At 39.2% G+C, this 21,530-nt stretch overlaps 1 protein-coding gene across 1 annotated transcript in view; it reads left to right on the forward strand.

Annotated features, from left to right (window-relative positions):
- pcnx2 (pecanex 2) overlaps positions 1 to 13,942 on the forward strand; it is a 43,589-nt gene extending 29,647 nt beyond the window's left edge. Inside the window, exons 27-40 of the mRNA XM_074646159.1 lie at positions 514 to 572; positions 792 to 1,007; positions 1,122 to 1,375; positions 2,700 to 2,933; positions 4,276 to 4,379; positions 5,265 to 5,409; positions 5,601 to 5,831; positions 6,922 to 7,079; positions 7,157 to 7,273; positions 10,187 to 10,365; positions 12,389 to 12,555; positions 12,641 to 12,715; positions 13,309 to 13,485; positions 13,730 to 13,942. Coding sequence (XP_074502260.1) covers positions 514 to 572; positions 792 to 1,007; positions 1,122 to 1,375; positions 2,700 to 2,933; positions 4,276 to 4,379; positions 5,265 to 5,409; positions 5,601 to 5,831; positions 6,922 to 7,079; positions 7,157 to 7,273; positions 10,187 to 10,365; positions 12,389 to 12,555; positions 12,641 to 12,715; positions 13,309 to 13,485; positions 13,730 to 13,903 — 2,290 coding nt within the window. The 3' untranslated portion in view covers positions 13,904 to 13,942. The remainder of the gene's footprint in view (positions 1 to 513; positions 573 to 791; positions 1,008 to 1,121; positions 1,376 to 2,699; positions 2,934 to 4,275; positions 4,380 to 5,264; positions 5,410 to 5,600; positions 5,832 to 6,921; positions 7,080 to 7,156; positions 7,274 to 10,186; positions 10,366 to 12,388; positions 12,556 to 12,640; positions 12,716 to 13,308; positions 13,486 to 13,729) is intronic.
- Positions 13,943 to 21,530: the final 7,588 nt, after the last annotated feature.

Consider the following 21,530-nt stretch of genomic DNA (forward strand, 5'->3'; position numbering starts at 1 on the left):
AGTTTCTAGTCTTCTTCAATGCAGCATGATGTTCATTTAGTAAATTATGGTTCCACTTAGAGTCAAATAGACGATAAAGCAGGGGATGCTTTAGGGCGTGGCTACCTCGTGATTGACAGGTCGCCACCATGTCATTGTCTGTGTTTTCTTATTTACAAAGTTAACCTGAAACTTTAAGTGTGTTTTCAGTTCATCAAAGTTAATTATAACCTTTTTGGTCGGCTAAAAATGTCTTATTCAGCATTCGGTTGTACTTAATTTCTGGTCACTTCTGGTTGCAAAAAACTAAATGGCGACGGCCAAAATGCCGAACTCAAGGCTTCAAAACGGCAGTCCACAAACCAGTGGGTGACTTCACTGTGACTACATCCACCTCTTATATACAGACTATGTATGCATCCTGTTTTACATGATAAACACTTGGGAACACTTTGTCACTGTAGCATAAATTATATCATTTTGACTTATTTTTGGGCTCTATCAGTCAATATAGTTTTTTTGTCTCTCTTGCAGCACAAAGCGTATTGACAACTCAAACAGCAGACTGGTATCCCAAGTGGATAAAGAGACAGGTGAGTTCTCTCTGACTGCACTTACATCAGTTTAAAGCTGCATCTTTTTTTTTTATTTCCTGTGAATAAATTCTGTTTGTTTGATATCTTCACTGTGTCAGTATTGTGAAGAAGATACTTCTTGTAGTTTAGAATCAGAAAGGGAAGGAAGCAGACAGACTTTTTTGCACCGTCCTTTCTTGACGCCCATCCATCCATCTAACTGCCCTTCTCTCGCAGGGTGTGATGATAGCAACCTAAACTCCATCTTTTACGAGTACCTGACTCGCTCGCTGCAGCACTCACTCTGTGGCGACCTTATGCTGGGCCGATGGGGCAACTACAGCGCTGGAGACTGTTTCATTCTGGCTTCTGACTACCTCAATGCCCTGGTCCACCTCATCGAGATCGGCAACGGGTTGGTCACTTTCCAGCTGAGGGGTCTGGAGTTCAGAGGTGCAGTTTGACCATCCCTACCTCCTTCATACCTCCCATCTGTTCTCCATCCTTCTATCTGAATGAATGACAAGCTAACCCACTGTCTTACCTCCATCTCTCTCTCCATCCCAGGTACATACTGCCAGCAGCGAGAGGTGGAGGCAATCACAGAGGGCGTGGAGGAGGACGATGCGTGCTGCTGCTGCGAGCCGGGTCACTTGCCCCACATGCTGTCGTGCAACGCGGCCTTCAACCTGCGCTGGCTGGCCTGGGAGGTGATGGCCACCAAGTACCTGCTGGAGGGTTACAGCATCAGTGAGAACAACGCCGCCACAATGCTGCAAGTGTACGATCTCCGAAAGCTACTCATCACCTATTACCTGAAGGTACGCTTCATTTGTGTCTATCTGTTTATGTACATTCTATAGAAGTCCTTGTACAATTATATGACTGTGGTAAAAGTAAAAAGTATGCGAAAATGATTGCCTCTTTACTAGGTAACTGGGCAACATATTGATATTTATCATTTGAAGGGATGTTAAAGTTAACGCGATAACGCAAATTTGTTTTAACGTCACTAATTCCTTTAACACATTAACGCATCTTGCGGTTTTTAGGTTGTAGCAGTTTTAAAACTAGAGGGAAGATACTGGCATCATATAAAACTAGAAAAATTAAGGAATCCATTGGAAAAACTTGCATGGCCATTTTCAAAGGGGTCCCTTGACCTCTGACCTCAAGATATGTGAATGTAAATGGGTTCTCTGGGTACCCACGAGTCTCCTCTTTACAGACATGCCCACTTTATGATAATCACATGCAGTTTGGGGCAAGTCATAGTCAAGTCAGCACACTGACACACTGACAGCTGTTGTTGCCTGTTGGGCTGCAGTTTGCCATGTTATGATTTGAGCATATTTTTAATGCTAAATGCAGTACCTGTGAGGGTTTCTGGTATTATTCTGATAATACATTTATACAAACATTACATTAATGTTTACAGCCCTAATTTATACACAATATTTATATTTTGCAAAGTATTACATTTTAGCCTTCCACAGTTTGCTTATTTGGGTATTTTAAATGGCTGCAGCTGTTGGTGGCAGAATAGTATACACATTAGTGCTAATATAGCCTATAGATCAAGAAACCAGCTGAATTTAGCTCATTTGGAGGCGGAAAGATGTCTCTTTTCTGACCTAGTTCTTTTATGTACATGCCAGGACACATTTTCAGCCCAGAGAAACCTGGAATCACTATTATTGCTCTACGTGTCTTTCATTTCTTCAGACTTTGAGCATGTCAGAACACCCAAGCATTTGATCCTGTTATCTCTTTTATCTGTGTATTTAAGCTGATATTTGATTATACTGATTCACACTGAGTCACAAGAATGAACAGGTACTTATCAGGCTACAGCTTTAATAAGGCATTAACTTTTGACATATTCAATCACCTTCTCTCCAGTGGCGGACTGAAAATTGAATATTCCACTTGTCTCAACGGGCTCTTAAAGATCTGCCTGCCGAAAGGTTAAACTGTTAAATTGATAAACCAGTATCTTATGCATTAATCATTCTTAAAAATGGCAGCTTGCCAATAGTAACTCCAGATGAACCGCTACACAATCATTTCTTACTCTTGTGCTTTCCTTGTGTTTAGTATTTTGCTTTTGTCTGGTCCCTCTTCTTCTTCCCCATCTCCTCTCAGAGTATTATCTACTACCTGGTCCACTCTCCCAAACTGTCCACCTGGCTCAAAGATGCCGCCGTCCAGGAGGCGCTGCAGTCCTACACCAAGTGGCACCACATCGAGCGCGACCCTCAGGTCTTTAGTGTGAAGATCGATGAGGACTACGTGCACTGCCTGCAGGGCGTGACACGCGCCAGCTTCTGCAATGTCTACCTGGAGTGGATCCAGCACTGTGCTGGGAAGATGGAGACGGTACGTCACTTAAAGACTGTTTTATCAAGCTTCATTATGGGTTAGAGCCGCTGACTGTATAGCTTTTTTCTCACCATAGGAATTCATCGATTAGACTTTAAAATGTCGGATAATAGTGAAAACTGCCCATCAAAATTTCCCAGAGCCCAAGTTGACGTATTCAAATAGCTTTTTTTCCTCTTACCAAGACACTAACATCTACTTAGGTTCAGAGAGTGGTATGCCTTGAATAACTCACGAGAGGAGTTGGTATTGAGTTGAACAGCTGACAGATTTATTGCATACACTTTGTATATAAAGGATGAAATACAAATAGAGCTTTTTAAGTGTCAAATAGGAAAGAAAAAAAGTCCCCTTTGAGTGGAAACCTTCAACAAATGCTCCTTTAAATTCAGAGTTTAGTTCCTTGTCCTTGTGTGTGTATTGGGTGTACTACTATGAAAACTATTACTACCTGGTTAGAGCGAAAAGTGTTTGTATTCTTATCTGATGACTGAATGAACGAATCAAGCTCGTCACACGTCTTCTGGGGCGGGTAGGCCAAACCGCTTCCAAGACCGTCCACAGTCTCGCTGGGCTGGGCTCGGATTCTGTCTAGTAGATAAAAAAACAACCTACATACTGTAAATAGTGCAACGTTATTCTGTACTCTGTCTGTTTCTAACATTAACTTCTTTTCTTCATTTAGAATATCTTATAATGAATAACCAATAACTAAGGATATACTTAATTTACAATTAGACAAATTACCATATATCACAACAACAATTAGTATTTTAGCATTAATAAACAAATTATTTATCTTTAACCACCTTTTAATCCGTAACATATTCCTTTTAAATAAGTTTTATACAAATTTTTATTCAACCTTAAACATGACTATGAGTCGGTGAGTTACACCGCTTATAACTCGACAGAAACTGTCTCCCTCACGTTCACAGCTGGAATTCTGATAAAAGAACATCAGATTAGTGTTGCCATATGGAAATAGTCTTAATTTTAGGACTTTAATGCGGCGTTTTATACCAAGAATGTCTAGTTTGTTCGCAGCATGTTAACTGGACGGGACTTCAACTGCACATAGTGCTCTCTACCACTTTATGCTGCGCAAACAGTATATTGCGTTCCCTCTGGAAACAACATGCAACTACACTTCTAAATGAGATATGGGGTTGTAGTAGCCCTATATTTCATATAAAAAAACAGCAAATATTCAGATTTTAGGAGATGGAACCACAGAAAAGTGAAATTTAAACATAGCAGAATCTGTACTTATTTTTTTTTTGTATCTTTGTCCGAGAATCTTCATGTTTGCCCTGCATGTCTTTGTGTTTGTGTCCAGCCTGTGGACAGTGACGAAGACTCTCCTTTGGTGACTCTGTCTTACGCTCTCTCCGTCCTGGGGAGGAGATCCCTCGGCACAGCGTCACACAACATGTCCAACAGGTAAACCTCGTTTTAACCAAAGAGCAACACGAAAAAGATGAATGAATTCCCTGTAGGCTAATCACTCTCTGAATGGAGTCATGTGGGAAGATCATGGGGACACTTACACCCTCCTTGACATTTTTTACAGTCAGTTATTCGGCATGAAGATTTTATATGACCTGTGTTGAACTCTCACCATGGATTAAGAATGATTGCACTTGCAAGGGGGGTCCCATTGTGTCTTGACTTTTATGTTTTACATGCATTCTTTCAATGAAAAACTATTTTCTTCTTCGGGAGACAACAAAAGCAACCCTGACCATCATGTACAAACATTATAACACATTCAGAGACAGATTTGTGATTTATAGAAAATTTGACTCGATCTGACTTGAATATTTTGAGTAACTGATTGCTAAAATATGAATTAACTTAAAACCAGCCACATAAAAAAAAAAAAAACTCAGGAAAATAGCAATATACCACTGAAAATGCAATACTCATATTTAATTTAATTTGTTTGAAATTGAAATCTAGCATAAAATGTATATTTCTGTCTATTTTTTTTAGGTAAATGCAAAAATTACACATAAATGTCCAAGTTTTCTAATTGCAAATATGCTGAAAAATGATAACTAATATTATCAGTAGCAGAGATTTACCTGCAGTTTGACCGATACACCAGAGGGGGGCACTAGCAGATAAATCTTTAACCACACACATAATTCAAACAGATTTCTGTCACTGCACTCATGACTTTTTGTCTTTGTGTGGTTTATATTCTAAAAATATTTCCGTTTCATAATCCCCCCCTCCTCTCTCTCTCTCTCTCTCTCTCTCTCTCTCTCTCTCTATCTTTTTATCTCTATGTTTCCCCATAACCCTCCGCCTTCCACCACAAAGTCTGGAATCATTCCTGTACGGTTTCAACACCCTGTTTAAAGGCGACTTCCGCATCGCCACTAAAGACGAGTGGGTTTTTGCTGATCTTGACCTCCTGCAGAAGGTGGTGGCTCCTGCAGTCAGAATGAGCCTCAAACTGCATCAGGTAAAGTGCACGGTGCTTTTAAATAGCTGTATCTCTGGGATTGTAAACCTGTTTTCACTAATTCTACTAAATACACAAACATTTGTTAATATCTACACGACGGTCGTTTCTCATCCCTGGAGTATAGGTCATTTTCCAACTACCTGTTTAAAATTCTACAGTGCTCCATCATGCCTTTCCTGCCCTTTCAGGATCACTTCACCTGCCTGGAGGAGACCGAGGAGGCATCTATCTTGTACGAAGCCATCACAAACTACCGCAGCAGCCTGGTCATCTGCCACGAGAGCGACCCCGCTTGGCGTAAGGCGGTGCTATCCAGCCGTGACACGCTGCTCACACTGAGACACATGATCGATGACGGCACGGACGAGTATAAGATCATCATGCTTTACAAACGCCACCTCAGCTTCAAGGTCATCAAGGTAAAAAAGGGCAGAGCGTGTTGGCGATTTGTATGTGCGAGAAGTATTTCATCTTCCAGAGTCAGAAAATGTCACGCAAAGTGAATGAATAATGTGAGATGGTGAGAAATGCCAACCAGCTTTGGAGTGTGCAGAAAGTATGACAAACCTGCTTCCTAAAACAACTAAGACACGGATTAAAAGGTCATCCTATAGAGGTTTGCTACCAAACAACCATCACAATCACGTTTCTGTCTGTATGGCTGTGCACAAATATGAACAGATGCTTTCTGATGTGAATTGCTACCCATCTTAACTGAATGTATCTAAGGGCTATATATAGTAGGTCTGAACAGTGCCGGAAGAATCTGAATGAATGTGAAGAAGGGCGTCTCCTGAAAAGTGCAGACTTGCAAATTTGAATGTCTTAACATTAAAAGTAAAGTTTTTATCAACCCGTTGCACAAAATGACCACAACATCAATACTTTTGACTCTGCACTGCTAAGTGCTCAAATTTCCGCTTAACTCTCAGCACTTAAAGTTGAAACATTAAAGGATGATGTTAAAGGAATAGTCAGAGTTTGGGGAAAATCGATACCGCTCTCGTCTCTCACTAAGCTACCATATCATATTCATATGATATTTCATATATTCATATTTATCCCACAGATACAAACAGGAGTGTTGTATGCATCTTCTCTTCTAATTCTCAGCAAGAGAGCAAATAAGGGTAACGGTCAAGCTATTCCTTTAAGTAAAGTTTTTTATATCTGTGTGGGTTTTACTACGGCTGTTGATCGAGCTTTTTGACTCTGCAGTACTTTGTTAAGTGCACTCACTTCCTTCTAATCCTCTGCCACATAAAGTTTTAGCTGTTCAGTGATGGAAGGATGGTGTTAAAACTAAAACATCCGCTCTACTGGAAGAAGCTGAAAAAGCAGACGACAAAATGGTTCTATTTGGTTCCAGGATAAACAGTATTTTACCTCCACCTGCCATTACTTTTTGCCAATAGAGGATGATAAAACATTAATTACTCAATAGTCCTTTGAAACGTAATTATATATATATTTTTGTATGATCTGATCTCTATCTCTCTCTCTCTGCAGATCAATAAGGAGTGTGTACGAGGTCTGTGGGCGGGCCAGCAGCAGGAGTTGGTGTTTTTACGGAACAGAAACCCGGAACGCGGCAGCATCCAGAACTCTAAGCAGGCGCTGAGGAACATGGTGAACTCGTCCTGCGACCAGCCACTGGGCTACCCCATGTACGTGTCATTTTAGGATCACATTTAAAGTTTGCGTAAATGAAAATGTGTTTCATATTTCTTTAATTGTCTTCTAGGTATGTGTCACCACTAACAACATCGTATGCCGGAACACATCGTACGCTGCGCAGCATCGGAGGAGGGGCTTTAAGCCTGGACGCCATTAGATCCTGGCTCTGCTCGAAATGGTTACGGTCAGTTTCGAATATAAAACATTTCTGCATATTTAAAAACATCCTCGGTCAAGAGTGCAGTTCTTTTCTTGACTAAGATACTCTGGATGAGCTGCTCAGTTTAATTTATTTAGAGCGCACACTTGCAGTAAAAACGTACTTCTCTTACACATAATGACCTCATAGGTCATTATGTGTAATCACTTTCAGCTGAGTGTTGTTGCTCTGAATGTCCTTCACCTTGTGCAGCTAAGGCGTATCCGGGTAGACATAATATAATTTCATGAGAGATGATTTTCATTTTCCAGCACACATTTACGTTGTAAAATTGAAAGTGAAACTCATAAGCAACACGTTTTAACATGATGTAAATCTGAATGAAATGTCACGTTTTGAACACAAACAAAAAAGGCTTCTTTAGGCTTAGGCAACAAGACTACAACGTCCTTAGGTTTAGACAACAAAAAAAACAGTTACGTTTAGGGAAAAACATTGTGTATTGGGTTAAAATAACTACGAAGACAAAGACAACTACACATTGTTGGTTTCACATGCGATGTGTACTCTGTTGTTCTGCGTGAAAACCCTGTGTTTTGTGTCCCATCCATCGTCCCCGACCTCTACACATAATGGAGTTTCACACCGTCTATATGACAGCGCCTGACTTCCGCTTCTGCTCCTGTCATAATTACTACGGTCGCCAGAGGTCACTAAAAGTCGCTGTTCTTCTATACCTTCTTTCAGTGATCTACCATGTGAATAGATGATAAAACCTACTAGTGGGTGTAGTAGGCCCCTAATGACCCACATCTATAGGGCTTATAGCGACGTAATAGCCTGACAACAGTCTAATCAGCTGCATCTATCATCGGGGGCGGCTGTGGCTCAGAGGGTAGAGCAGGTTGTCCACCAATCGGAAGGTTGGTGATTCGATCCCCGGCTGCTCCTGGTCACATGTCGATGTGTCCTTGAGCAAGACACTTAACCCCAAATTGCTCCCGAAGGCATAGCCATCGGTGTATGAATTAGTATTTAGATTAGATTCTGATGGGCAAAGTTGGCACCTTAGTAGCCTCTGCCATCAGTGTATGAATGTGTGTGTGAATGGGTGAATGCTGACATGTAGTGTAAAGCGCTTTGAGTGGTCGGAAGACTAGAAAAGCGCTATATAAGTCCAAGTCCAAGTCCATCTATAGTGGTTAGTTTCAATTTGTGAGTGCTGTTCAGTTCAAAATCACATTTATAAGCAATTCTCATAAAATTAGTCAAAGTCATAAAGTATTAAGCTGATAAAACAACGTTAAGTGAGTTTTTTGAGCTGTTAAAGAGGGCCTGGGGTCTCCAGGACCCCAAACACAACATTAGCGTTAAAGGGGAACTGTGCCCATTTTCAAAAGTCATACATGTTATTTCTATGGTCTATGATAGTCCAACAATTATAAGTAAAGATGAACAACTCTCTCCCAAATCTAAAAACTAGAGTGCTAAAACTCAAACTTGTGATGTCATAGGGTATAAAGTGTGGAACTGCTCCATCGACGATGAATAGAGTGTTTTGTAGTGTTTGTTGTATTTTTGTAGGCCAACCAGGAAGTTAGCATCACCCTGGATTCCTTCGACAAAAAGCCAATGGGATTTTTCCGTTGGGTTTTGGATTATTGTAGAAAATAAGTTCTGTGGCAAACACAAGTTCATGATACTTACACATTTTGTTCAACAAGATAATCTCCTCTAATGAACACCACTTTTATGATTTTTGAAGTTTAAATACAATCCAGAGTAAGTAAAAAGATAACGTCAGGCTATAAACTAAGTACACCACGGTCGCATCAGCTCAAGTATACACAACAAGGCTGGACGAGTCGACGTGATGACGTTTAGTAGTCTCATTTAGCCACTTGTTAGCAACCGCCAAGACACATAAAAGCTTCAGAATTCACGAGTGGGGTATTTATTGATGTATTTTATATCGTAGAGCAGAACTTTAAAATCTCTTCAGCTTGTGTTAACCACATACCTTATTTCAGGCATCTAACTAAAAACCCATTGACTTCTAGGCTTCTGTTGGTCCACAAAATCAGTCTCCCATTCATTGTCCATGGAGCAGCTCCAGACTTTAAGAAGCACAACGTCGTGATGACACATGAGATGATAGTAACTTCAATGTTCACTTATTCAGCTGTATTCGGTGTAAATCACTCCGTATAAGGTGCAAACGGCAGCCTAATGCTGAGTGAGTGCTTCTCTGTGGATTTACAGATATTGACTCAGTGCTGGGGAGAGACTTCCCCGCCAGCTTAATGTAGTTTTAAATACATGCACAGAGACAGCGGGAGTGCACACTTGAGAGAAAGAGAGGATTGCAGAGTGGGAAGGCAGCCAAAAGCTTTGACTCCTTTCTTTCTTCCCTCCGTCCTTCTCTTCATCCATCCTCTCTTTTGTTTATCAATCCCTCTTTTACACATTACCTCCAGCACAGCTTATTGTAAGGCTCTGCATTAACCTCTGCAGGTCAGCTAATGTGTGTGTTTGTGTGTGTGTGTGTGTGTGTGTGTGGCCCTCTCGTAAGCTTCTTAGAGGCTGAGTTTTCCTTTCAGATTAGATTAGTTTGTAAATCCTATTTCCTCGAGTTAAAGGTGTCGTCTTAATTTCAGTAAGTAGCCGAGGAGCCAAGGAGATGGGCCGCGCCTTGCCAGCTAGAACACATTTAACTAATTTAAGAGGACACTAGTGTGTGTCACATATACTGGCACAGTTATGTAACAACCTCTTTCTTTACGTGTTTCTGTGTGTGTGTGTGTGTGTGTGTGTGTTAACCAGCCGGAATAGTTGAGGCTAGCTAAATTTTTGATGGCCCTTTGCCCGTTTTGTGTCCCTTGCACTGATGTGGACATGAATAAATAAATCACAGCTGTGTGTGTGTGTGTACTGCAGGGTGCGTAAGGACAACCTGACCAGCTGCAACAGTGGTGTGAACATGGAGGATGTGGACTGCGGTGCTGGTGGTTCGTCCTCGCTGAGCCAAAACCGCCCGTCCTCCGTCACGTCCAACAGCCTGAGCCTCTACCAGCACAGAGCCAGGACGACGCACAGCCACAGACACCACAACGCAGGTACGCTGCAACGCACAGAAACGCATCTCACTATCCTTACTGAGTCCCTTACTAAAGCCTTACCGAGAACATAATTCAAACCGTAATCCTAAAATGAAGTCTAACTTCCAAAATAAACCGTTAAACTCGTGCAGAGCAGTTTTTGGTTCCCACAGTGTGAGTGGGCTACCAGGTTTGGATATGAAGAAGGGCAAATATACACACACACACACACACACACACACACACACTACACAATGCAGATATATGAACAGGCACTATAATATATACAGGAATATTATAGTTTTGGGTGTTTTTATTCATTTTTGAATAGTTTTTATTTACCTTTAAAGTGAGACTACGTAACTTTGAAAGTCAAAATGATGCATACTTTCCTCTTACAAATGAAAAGCTGAATTCATTAGCAGTAAAATGCACCCTTGCTCAATTCAGTACCCATTTGGGTTTTAATTAGGGCTGTCAAAGTTAACGCGTTAGAGGATTTCTGGACAATATTTGTCATTGTTTTGTGTTAATTGATTTCCAATAATAAATATATAAACACATTTGCAAAAAGCAAGCAAATGTGCCCACTCCCATGTTGATAAGAGTATTAAATACTTGACAAATCTCCATTTAAAGTACATTTTGAACAAATAAAAATGTGTGATTAATTGCGATTAACTATCGACAATCATGCTATTTAATATTTTAATCAATTGACATCCCTAATTTATTTATTTGAACAAGTCATATTGAATTATGCAGTAATTTTAAACAACTTTTTTCATGTAAGCTAAAAGCCTGTAAACGCACCTAACTAATATTCAGAGATTTATTATTCAGTTACTTGACAAATATCAGATTTGCAAAATAGACTGAAACCAACGATCGATTAGAAAACAAGCAATCTTGCACACAACAGAGTTAAACTATCACCACATAATGGATGGATTAACGTTCCCGGTGCATAAACTCCCGTCACCGCTGACGGTAACCCAGCCGGTAGCAGCAGCATCTTTACCGGCTTCCTCTCCGGACTCTGTCAGTGTCAGTTCTGCACAGTCTTACCGCAGATCTCTATGACGTCAGAGGGACAGCGCTGTTTGTTAGCGCAGTGCTTTACTCTTCCGGAACGTTTTCACTGTGACACTGAGTGCTGCTTGTCTAATGCTCCGGGTAGCACTTTGACAGATTGGTTCCATCCGGTCTCCTAACTTAAGAGTTTGCTAGTGGATTCATAAAACTACTACTACTACTATTATATATATATATATATATATATATATATATATAGTTTATATTTATATATATATATATATAGAGAGAGAGATACATACAGATATAGATATAGAGATATATATAAATATATCTTTATATCTATATATATAGATATATATAGATATAGATAGATGGATAAAACTACTACTACTACTACTACTACTATATATATATATATAAATAAATATCTATATATAGATATAGATATAGATAGATTGATAACACTACTACTACTACTATATATAGATATAGATATAGATATATAGATAGATAAAACTACTACTACTATATATAGATATAGATATAAATATAGATATCTAGATATAGATATAGATAGATATATAAACCTACTACTACTACTCTCTCTCTCTCTCTATATATATATATATATATATATATATATATATATATATATATATATATCCTTTATGTTTCTGTTCCTTTTTGGCTTCTTTTAGTATAAGTGGTATTTTTAAGGCAGTTTACCGTGTAATACAAACAATAAACCAAACTACTTTTAAAAAGTTCAGTACCTAATAAATTAATAAGTAAATAATTTGGTTTCATGTCATTTTATTTTTAAAAGTACATAATAATAATATCTTTACACACATGATTTATTTAGTTGTACACGATCAAAAAACATTGTGTTAGTGTCTTCTTTTTTTTTCTTTTTTTACCTCAAAGTATGTTTTATTTATTTTTATATCAGATTATGAAAGTATGTAATTCTGTGTGTGTGTGTGTTTGTGTGTTTCTGCAGCCAGGAGAGAGTACCGCAGTCGGTCAGTGCAGCCTCAGAGTCAGCGTCCCCCCGTCAGCAGCCAATCAGGGCCTATTCTGGATTCAGGTTCCACCCACGGGCTTGTCCAGCGTCTGTCCAACAGTCAACTGTCCTTTAACACTTCCATAGCCTCTATATTCTCTCAGGTATTCACACACATAATGTTAAGCATCCATCCTTGCTTTAGTGTGAGGAGAATAAAGCGATAAAAGGATGTTTGTCTCTCTTCAGGTCCCTCGTCTCTCAGGAGCAGGTGGGATCAGCTCGCAGCTCCAGGCAGCGCAGCATCAGCAGCGCTCCAGCCAGGTACACGCTTGTTACACTTCTACACATCCACACTTTCTGAGAGCCAACATGAACCTACTTTTGCTCCTGTCATAATTACTACGGTCCCTAGAAGTCACTGTCATCTTCTTTTATACCTTCTTTCAGTGATCTACCATGTAAATAGATGATAAAACCTACTGGTGGGTGTAGTAGGCCCCTACTGACCCACATCTATGGGGCTTATAGTGACTGATAACGCCTATTTAAAAGCCTGACTACAATCAGTTCCTCTTACATGCCAAATGGTTGCATTTCTAAATAACTATAAATGTAGTGCCTGTCTGAGACATTTAGTGACTATACTGTAGCAGTGTCATGTTTAGCCGTAAAACCCTTGAATTACACTGCATTTTGTTAGTGCGGTGAGTTGATGTGATTATCACTACTTAGTTTTAAAAACTCATCCAAGAAACAATTTCACAGCTGATGGCCAAAGCATGTGATTATAGTGTATTATTGACTACAAGCTATTCTTAGACAGCCTGCTGTCTCTGATAAATGTTTGTGCGTATGCATGTTTGTGTTTTACGCTCCCATCCTAGTGTTTACCGTACACTACTGTCTCTCCCCAGGTCTCCTCGTCTTCGTCCACTCTCAGCTTGCTGTTCGGGAAGCGTAGTTTCTCCAGCGGCCTTGTTATCTCTGGGCTGTCCGCCGCTGAAGGGGGTAACACCACCGATACACAGTCCTCGTCCAGCGTCAACATCGCCATGGGGCCCTCGCACAGGTCCAGCAGCAGAGCCACACAGGTAGGGAACAAATCAACAGGTAGACATGTAAAGTCCCTGCCTCTTAATACACAGACTGCACCCTCCTCATACAGACTGTGGTCCTCTCATTATAACAAAGATATACGGAAAATATAATTGGGATATTTTTGCTGCTTTTAATTTGACTTGGGATGCAAAATGGTGTAAGTACAGTTAAGGCTATAAACAAAGAATACTTCTCTAATGTGCCTGCTCCTTGCCTCCTCTCTTTGTTCTGTCTCAGTGGACATCAGAGCCATATGAAAGTATAGATGCGTCCTACTCCAACACAGCCATCACGGTGAAAGACAGCGTGCAGTCAGGTGACCGAGGCTGCAGCCAGGGATTGGACGAGACCCAGGAAGACTCGCCGTCTGTCTCAACAGCTCCAGAGGTGACAGATCAAAAGACTGTCTGAGAGAGAGAGAGAGAGAGAGAGAAAACACACACACACATACATACATATGAGAGTGCCCATACTCGTGCCCATATACAGAGAGGACTGTATGAAAAGTTACACATATACACAAACATACAGAGGATTGTATGAGAGAGCACCCATGCACACGAACCTGCCTCCTCTCCTGTCCTCAGCATGTGGTCTCACCTTGTTGTCTGAATGTAAACAAGTCTGAAAACACGATCTTGGATCCGGTTGATGAAATAAAGACGTTTTTAAATAAGGCTGTCTTTTCTTTCTACCTCTAGTCTCTGTGAAATTGTTGTTTCAATGTTATCATGGGAGCTTCATACTTATGTCAAGATAATGCCTTATTATGACTTTGATTTCTGGATACTTTTTTGGGTTCATCAAGGCACCATAGAAGAAGTGTTACCTGCATGATTTTTGGTAGTGGTTATAAGGGAGCCCGCGAACTGGGGAAACTCTTGTGAAAAGGCATTGACCTCGAATGGTTAAGGTTAGGCATTGACCTCGAATGGTTAAGGTTAGGCATTGACCTCGAATGGTTAAGGTTAGGCATTGACCTCGAATGGTTAAGGTTAGGCATTGACCTCGAATGGTTAAGGTAAGGCATTGACCTCGAATGGTTAAGGTTAGGCATTGACCTCGAATGGTTAAGGTTAGGCATTGACCTCGAATGGTTAAGGTTAGGCATTGACCTCGAATGGTTAAGGTTAGGCATTGACCTCGAATGGTTAAGGTTAGGCATTGACCTCGAATGGTTAAGGTTAGGCATTGACCTCGAATGGTTAAGGTTAGGCATTGACCTCGAATGGTTAAGGTAAGGCATTGACCTCGAATGGTTAAGGTTAAGCATTGACCTCGAATGGTTAAGGTTATGCATTGACCTCGAATGGTTAAGGTTAGGCATTGACCTGTAATGGCTAAGGTAAGGCATTGACCTCAAATGGTTAAGGATAGTCATTGACTTTGAATAGTCAATGATAGGTCATCGGGCAGCGAGTCTCGCGAGAGTTTTTGCAGATCTCAGATTAGATTTTGCACTTTGTGGACTCCCTTTTAGACACGACAAGAAAAGTCAGAGTTTCACCAATGTAAGCAGGACTCATCCTCTGGGGACCATAAATGACTGTATAAAATTGCTCACCAATCCATCAGGTAGTTGTGAAGATATCTCAGTCTGGACCAAGGTGGTGGACCTACCGAACGACAGACGTTGCCATCCGTATAGAGCTACACCACTACCTTTTCATAGCATAAAACAATTTTTAGCTGATAAAAGTGCTGAGGAAGTGAGGAAACCTTTTTATTTGCAGAGTTGCAACTGTTTCAAAAGTGAATAATGCATGCTCCCAGTACAATGATAACCAAAAAAGCATACAGAATCTACAGACTACAGAATCTACGGTTGCATCTGCTGGTTATCTCCCACACCTCCAGTCAGGGCCGGCTTAGGCCATATAGGCAGTCGCCTAGGGCGCCACCTTCTGAGGGGGCACTGGTCGCCCTAAAAAATAAATAAATAAATAAATAAAACATAAAAAAATGCCGGTGGGCGATCTTCCTCATTTTCTGCGTTGAGTGGACAAATGAGCCAATAAATAAAGAAAAAAAATACACTTTCCACCCCTATAACTCTCTTTCTCACACTTATTTGTTAATAAAAGTGTAAATTGTAGCAAAACTAACTTAACACTTTTAAGCCAACAATATCACGGACCAATTGTTTATTATATTTTATTACACAGCTTTGCTGAATACTCGTTTCTGATTGGTCAATCACGGCATTCTACGGTCTGTTATTTCTTATAGCAGACCCCTGCTGTGTATAACAGACTGTTGCTATGGGCGCAGTTCTGATGTCGGACTCTGGCGGACCGCTTTTGTCTCAAATTAGCCGTCAAAGTAGCCGTGTAATAAGCAGGATAATGTACAGCTAGCGGGTCATTGTTATGAAATAAACCCCTTCAGGGCGAAGCAAGACCCCTCCGCTGTATTTACATAATAAATACTGGTTTACGGGGCCAGGGATTGAGTTCTGGGATGTTGAATCCTAACCCCAACCTTAGAGCGGCGCCCTGACAGGGGGGGTGCACCAAAAGGGCTAGAGCCGGCTCTGAATCCAGTCAAAGAAAGACACAGTCACATTTGGCAAAAATCTATTAAGTATTTATTGTAAGTTGTTACATTTAGATTTCTTTCTCTAGCAGCACTATTTAAATTACAGATATTCAAGGGCAGTTACCATAGATTGGAGTTTTCTCTTAATGCAAGATGTCATCGTGTAAACAAAGACAGAGACTGAACCATAGATCAAAATGTACCACAACTGAACACACCGTTAACGTGACAGTGACTCGTGTGAATTTAAGGGCTGATGAACAACAATTTTTGTGTCTTTTGAGATAAAAAAAACAATGACTGAAATAAACCTGCTGTTAAAATAAAAACAGTAAAACCTACTGACAGTACAAAACATATTCAAAATAGTGGACAGCTTTTTTTTGTGACAAGTTACAATTTCAGTTGGATCTGATATAGTTGCTTGTAATCCACATCAGTGACGCTTCATAATGTCCAGTGCCTGTTTACAAAGTCTTCAGGTCTGTTGGTTAAATGTCAATGAAGTAGATTATAATGTGTATGATTCAGAGATGACACAAAAAAACACTACAGCAACGTGAAAAGACAAATAACAAAATGTGTTTCGTAAGGAACATTTTGAGTCCAACAGACCATGTGATTTTATATTCCAACAGTTCCTTTGACCTCTTTACATTGAAACAAAAGGTAGATTATAATTTTGGCACATTTTATCCACCAAAGACGCATTGTTGTACTTCATAGGACAGTTGCATTGACCAGTCTCAGGCAAATTCAACCTTGTTTTTATATTTTTTTTTAAAGGAATATTTTGCCATTTTGGAAATATGCTTATATTTTATACAATTTTACACAGCTACTGTCAATTTGTTAACCGAGTTGAGTCTTTAAGAAGACCAAACAGGACTTGGGTGTAAATTTCTTTAATCTTGATTCTATTGTCCTTACAGTCTACAGTCACGTCTGTATTGCACTATCATGCAGAGAATTGCCAGCGGCAACATAATTAAATGTTTCTCACAATGTACAAATAAGATAATGCTCAGTGCTGTTAAATTTGTAGCAGCTCTGTCTTGAAGTACAGATCCCTGTAAGTCGAAGCTAGATGAGACGAGTCTCTCCTGTGATATTCTACAACAGAGGATGGAGTTTCATCAAGGTTGGACTAATAAGACAGGAAAGTCTTTTCAATGCTACAGTTAAGGGGTTCCTGCATCTCAGGGCGCTGCAGATCAAGGATTAATGATCAGTTTCTTTTGGAAAAAACTCAAAGAAAGTCATGATGAAAAGCAATCAGATCCTTGGGCATCACGACCCTGAAAGTAAGGGGTCACAGTGCTCTGAGATGTTCGAGGAAGTCGCACAATCTATTGAGTTCTTGAGCTTGAGCTAGCTGCTGTTTGAAGCCCAGCTGTCATTTTCTCATCTCGACATTTTGAATCTGAAACCTTGAGGTCACATTTGCTTTGTGTGGCAAGATAATAAATAAAAATAAAGTTCACTCCACGCTACTTTGTTGACCATAAGTTAGCACAAGGATATTAGGCTATTGAACCTGGCTTGATTAAACAGTCAGGATCTCAGTCATCATCAAAAGTTGTTGAGCAACCAATGAAAAATAGTGAAGAGTTGAGCTCAACTGACAAAACTTTTGATTAAAAAGCCTGCTGCACTATCACTGTCCTGGTTAAATTGCTCTGCAAGTCATGCATGTGGAAATAACCAACCATAGTCTATATTTGTTAACACAAAGAAGGTCATTTAGTCATTCTGGCCATTCATGAGACACTCGAAACAAGAATTAAGAACCGTCGATATTAGTGAAACATACTAGAAGAAAAATATGAACCTCTCAAAAGAGTTTCTGATATTTTTAATTGTCTGCATACTGCAGTACTTGAATACATACTCATACAGTATCGTTTATAGCAAATAACTGAATTATTTCATTTATTTAGCAAAAAGCATGCTGAATAGAAAAAAATTTCACTTTTTTTTTTTTAATCGCATAAAGTGACAGTAAAATTCTTTTCATTTTCGCCTGCGGATCATCTCTCGACGACTGTGATCTATCTACAAAGGCATGACAAGAACCAAGAGGCTTAGGCATCTAAATCAATAAAGAGAAAAGTGATTGCCTAAAACTGTTGAAAACCAACATCAACCAGGTACCTGCACAAATATAATCTCTTTCATAAAGTAGCACAAACACCTCTGGAAGAGGCACAAAAGAGACAATATGAGGATGTCAGTAGGAGGAACAAACATCAGTGTTATTATTTTTGCTTTAAAACGGGACCGTCTCTGCTTTAACTGCTATTATCAGTGTTGTATGTGTGATGTTACAGAAAGAGGAAGTGAGACAGACAAAGAGAGAGAGAGAGACAGGAAGAGATATTGAGGTCTGTTGTGAAGCATAAAGAGGCACCAAATCCAACTGAGAGAACACATAAAGCAGGTTGAGTTTCAAACCAACATCAGTCGATAAACCTGTCTTTCTTTAGCCATGATACACTGTGAGGAATTGTGGAAAAAAATCTATACAACACCAACCTTCTATTCTCATTTCCATGTCGGTTCAGGAGCTAAATGTTCTATACAGATAGTTAAAAAATAAATTAGACCTAAATCAACCCCCAACTCGAAGCTAAAATTGGCCCTCAAGAGCTGAGTGAATGGTCTTGTAAGTAACGTATTATTGACTTTTCTTACATCGTGCATTAGTGGAGTATTAAAAAAAACAGAAAGCCCACTTCTGCTGATGTGTTGCACATCAACGCTACTGTATTAGCACAGTGATAGTCTGACTGGATGTGGCTACAAAAAGAACGAGAAGTATGAAGAATAGAAAAATAAGTTGCTGTTGTTTGCTGACGACATAGTGCTGCACACATGTAATTACAAATTCACACTAACAGCTGTGCAGTGTCCAATGACAAACAACAAAAAGATAATCACGACAAAATGTTAATTATTTCATGGATTACTGGTTATAAAATGTGACTTACGTACGGACAGTGCACATGCTCCGACTCAGCCCTTCAAAGTGAGACTATGCAACTTTTGAATGACAAAATGACACTGGCTGACTCTTCCAAATGAGAAGTTGAATTCATAAGCAGTAAAACGCACCTTTGCTCTATTTGATATACTCAAAGGTTTTGGCGTTGCAGCCTTACTTTGGTCTGGTGTGACTACTAGCTTGTGGTGGCTAATGTTAGCTAGCCAACTTTGCATTACTGAGTCAGTTTGCTGACTTTATGACTTGACTCTACTTGTGCTATTTTTACACAACGTTTTATCATTTGCCCTTATCTCTTAACTGTAACCAGTGGCAACGATGACCTTTGTTTAGCAAAAGTTGCATAATCTTGCTTTAAAAATTACAGCAGCCTATTGTTGCAACACCAGGAAAGAAAAAACGGATCAGTATCGCGTTATAAAGTGAAAAATTAATTGTTTTAACAAGATGTTTTTCACAATATAACGAGATATTTTCATGTTATTACAACATACAAACTCATCCCGTTATAACAACAAACTTTTCTTTATCATAACAGCATACTATTTATCTTGTTATATGAAACTTTTCTTGTTCAACTTATTGTTATAAGAAAGCATTTCACGTTATAACGTGATCATCACTTATATTGTTATATCAAAAGCTTCATGTTATAACAAGATAAATAGTATACTGTTATCACAAAAAAGTATGTTGTTAGAACATAAATGTAATGTTATTACGTGATCTATTATATTGTTATAAAGTGAAAAATTTCCGGTTATAGCAATAACTTATCAAGTCTTAACATGAAAAGTTTCACGTTATAACAAGAAAAATTTCTTGTTAGAACAAAACGCTTCACGTGATAATGTGATCATCACTTATATTGTTATAACGTGAAGTTTCACATTGTAATAAAAATGTATGACGTTATAACAAGAAAAGTTTCTTGTTATAACGTGATAAGTTTTATGTCGTTATAACGTGAAAAACATCTTCATTTAACATGAATAGTTTCACGTTATAACAAGATAAATGGCATATTGTTATGACAAGAAGTTTCTTGCTATAACGTGATAAATTTGCATGTCGTAATAATGTGAAAAAATCTTGTTATAAGACTTTTTATAACGTGACACTGATCGGTTTATTTTTTCCTGGTGTGGCTGCAATATGCTTCCGTAAAAAATGACCAAATGTTACAGTGAAAAATAACAAGGACAAGTCCTGGTTGGATACCTTATTTACCTCACAGGCTGGGGCTGGACAACAATATTTGTCACAGAAAGTCATGATGTGGTTGCTCCTTAAATAAAACTTTTCCCCCCCCTCAGTTATAGGAAATACTGCACAGGGTCAGCTACTAGTGTTGTAGCCTGAGTAATGAGAGTCTTTCCTGACAGTCAGTCAGTCGGTTGAGTTCCAGTCGTCTATAATATCATCTTCCCAAGACTCCAGCACACAGCCATATAATGTCAGACAACAACACATTTATTTGTTTTCAGCAAAGTTTCTTTTTTATCATCACGAAGGCATATACTATTTTCTCTGTATATTACTTGTTATATATATATATATATCTATATATATATCTATATATAGATATATATATAGATATATATGTATAATATTTATATAGAAACAAAAATAAGCGTACATTTTTGCTGAATAAGATTGAAGAATATCAGCAAAGGGCATTGTAAACCATGGTCCATCTAAAACAGGTGAAAGGTGCGGTAGGTCGCCCTTTCCCAACTCACCCACAGTAACAGATTTGCATAGGCAAAAATGGGATTAGCCCTTAGACAGTGGATTCCTGAATTCTTTATAGAGATGCAAAATCTAGTTCAGCTCAACACAATTAAAAACAAACATACATACAAACAAAAAAAATAATAATGTCGACTAGGCCAAGCTCTCTTTAACCCCTCTGGTCATATACATAGTCATTTTTCTGTGCACATTTTTGTTTACAGTGTTAGGCTTCAAGTAGATCTAAAAACAACTTGTACATTGACAACTAGATGTGAAATAAATTAACCAACATGAGAGGTAGTGAAAAGCCTACAGAGACGTTTGTTGTTGTTTTTTTTTTTATACAAAGGAAAAAAAAAATAAAACGTGTCAGTAAGGCCAAAGCTTCGCAAACCTCCATCAGGACACTTCTTCAGCTCTCAACCTTTTTTTTTTTTTTTCAGTCAATAAAACCACAGCCACGTTTTCAAAAACCCACTCACTTGGAACCCATGGGAATTCAAAAGACAAAAAATCTAAAGTCAGCGATGACACTACATCACTTCACATCATCATCATCATCATCATCATTGCTTGTAAAATCTACATTTGAAATGCAGTTATTAAAAAATAAACAACCGTGTACTTTCCCCCAGCTGTGTAAAAGTCACAATAAATTAAGAGGAAAGGACGTGAGCAGGAAACGAGGGTTTCTGCCGTGTCTGTCCTCCCTGTAAAACACCGTTACCTGGGTTTCTGCTGTGTCTGTCCTCCCTGTAA

Source organism: Sebastes fasciatus, chromosome 9, assembly GCF_043250625.1.
Source record: "Sebastes fasciatus isolate fSebFas1 chromosome 9, fSebFas1.pri, whole genome shotgun sequence".
NCBI classification, from domain to species: domain Eukaryota; kingdom Metazoa; phylum Chordata; class Actinopteri; order Perciformes; family Sebastidae; genus Sebastes; species Sebastes fasciatus.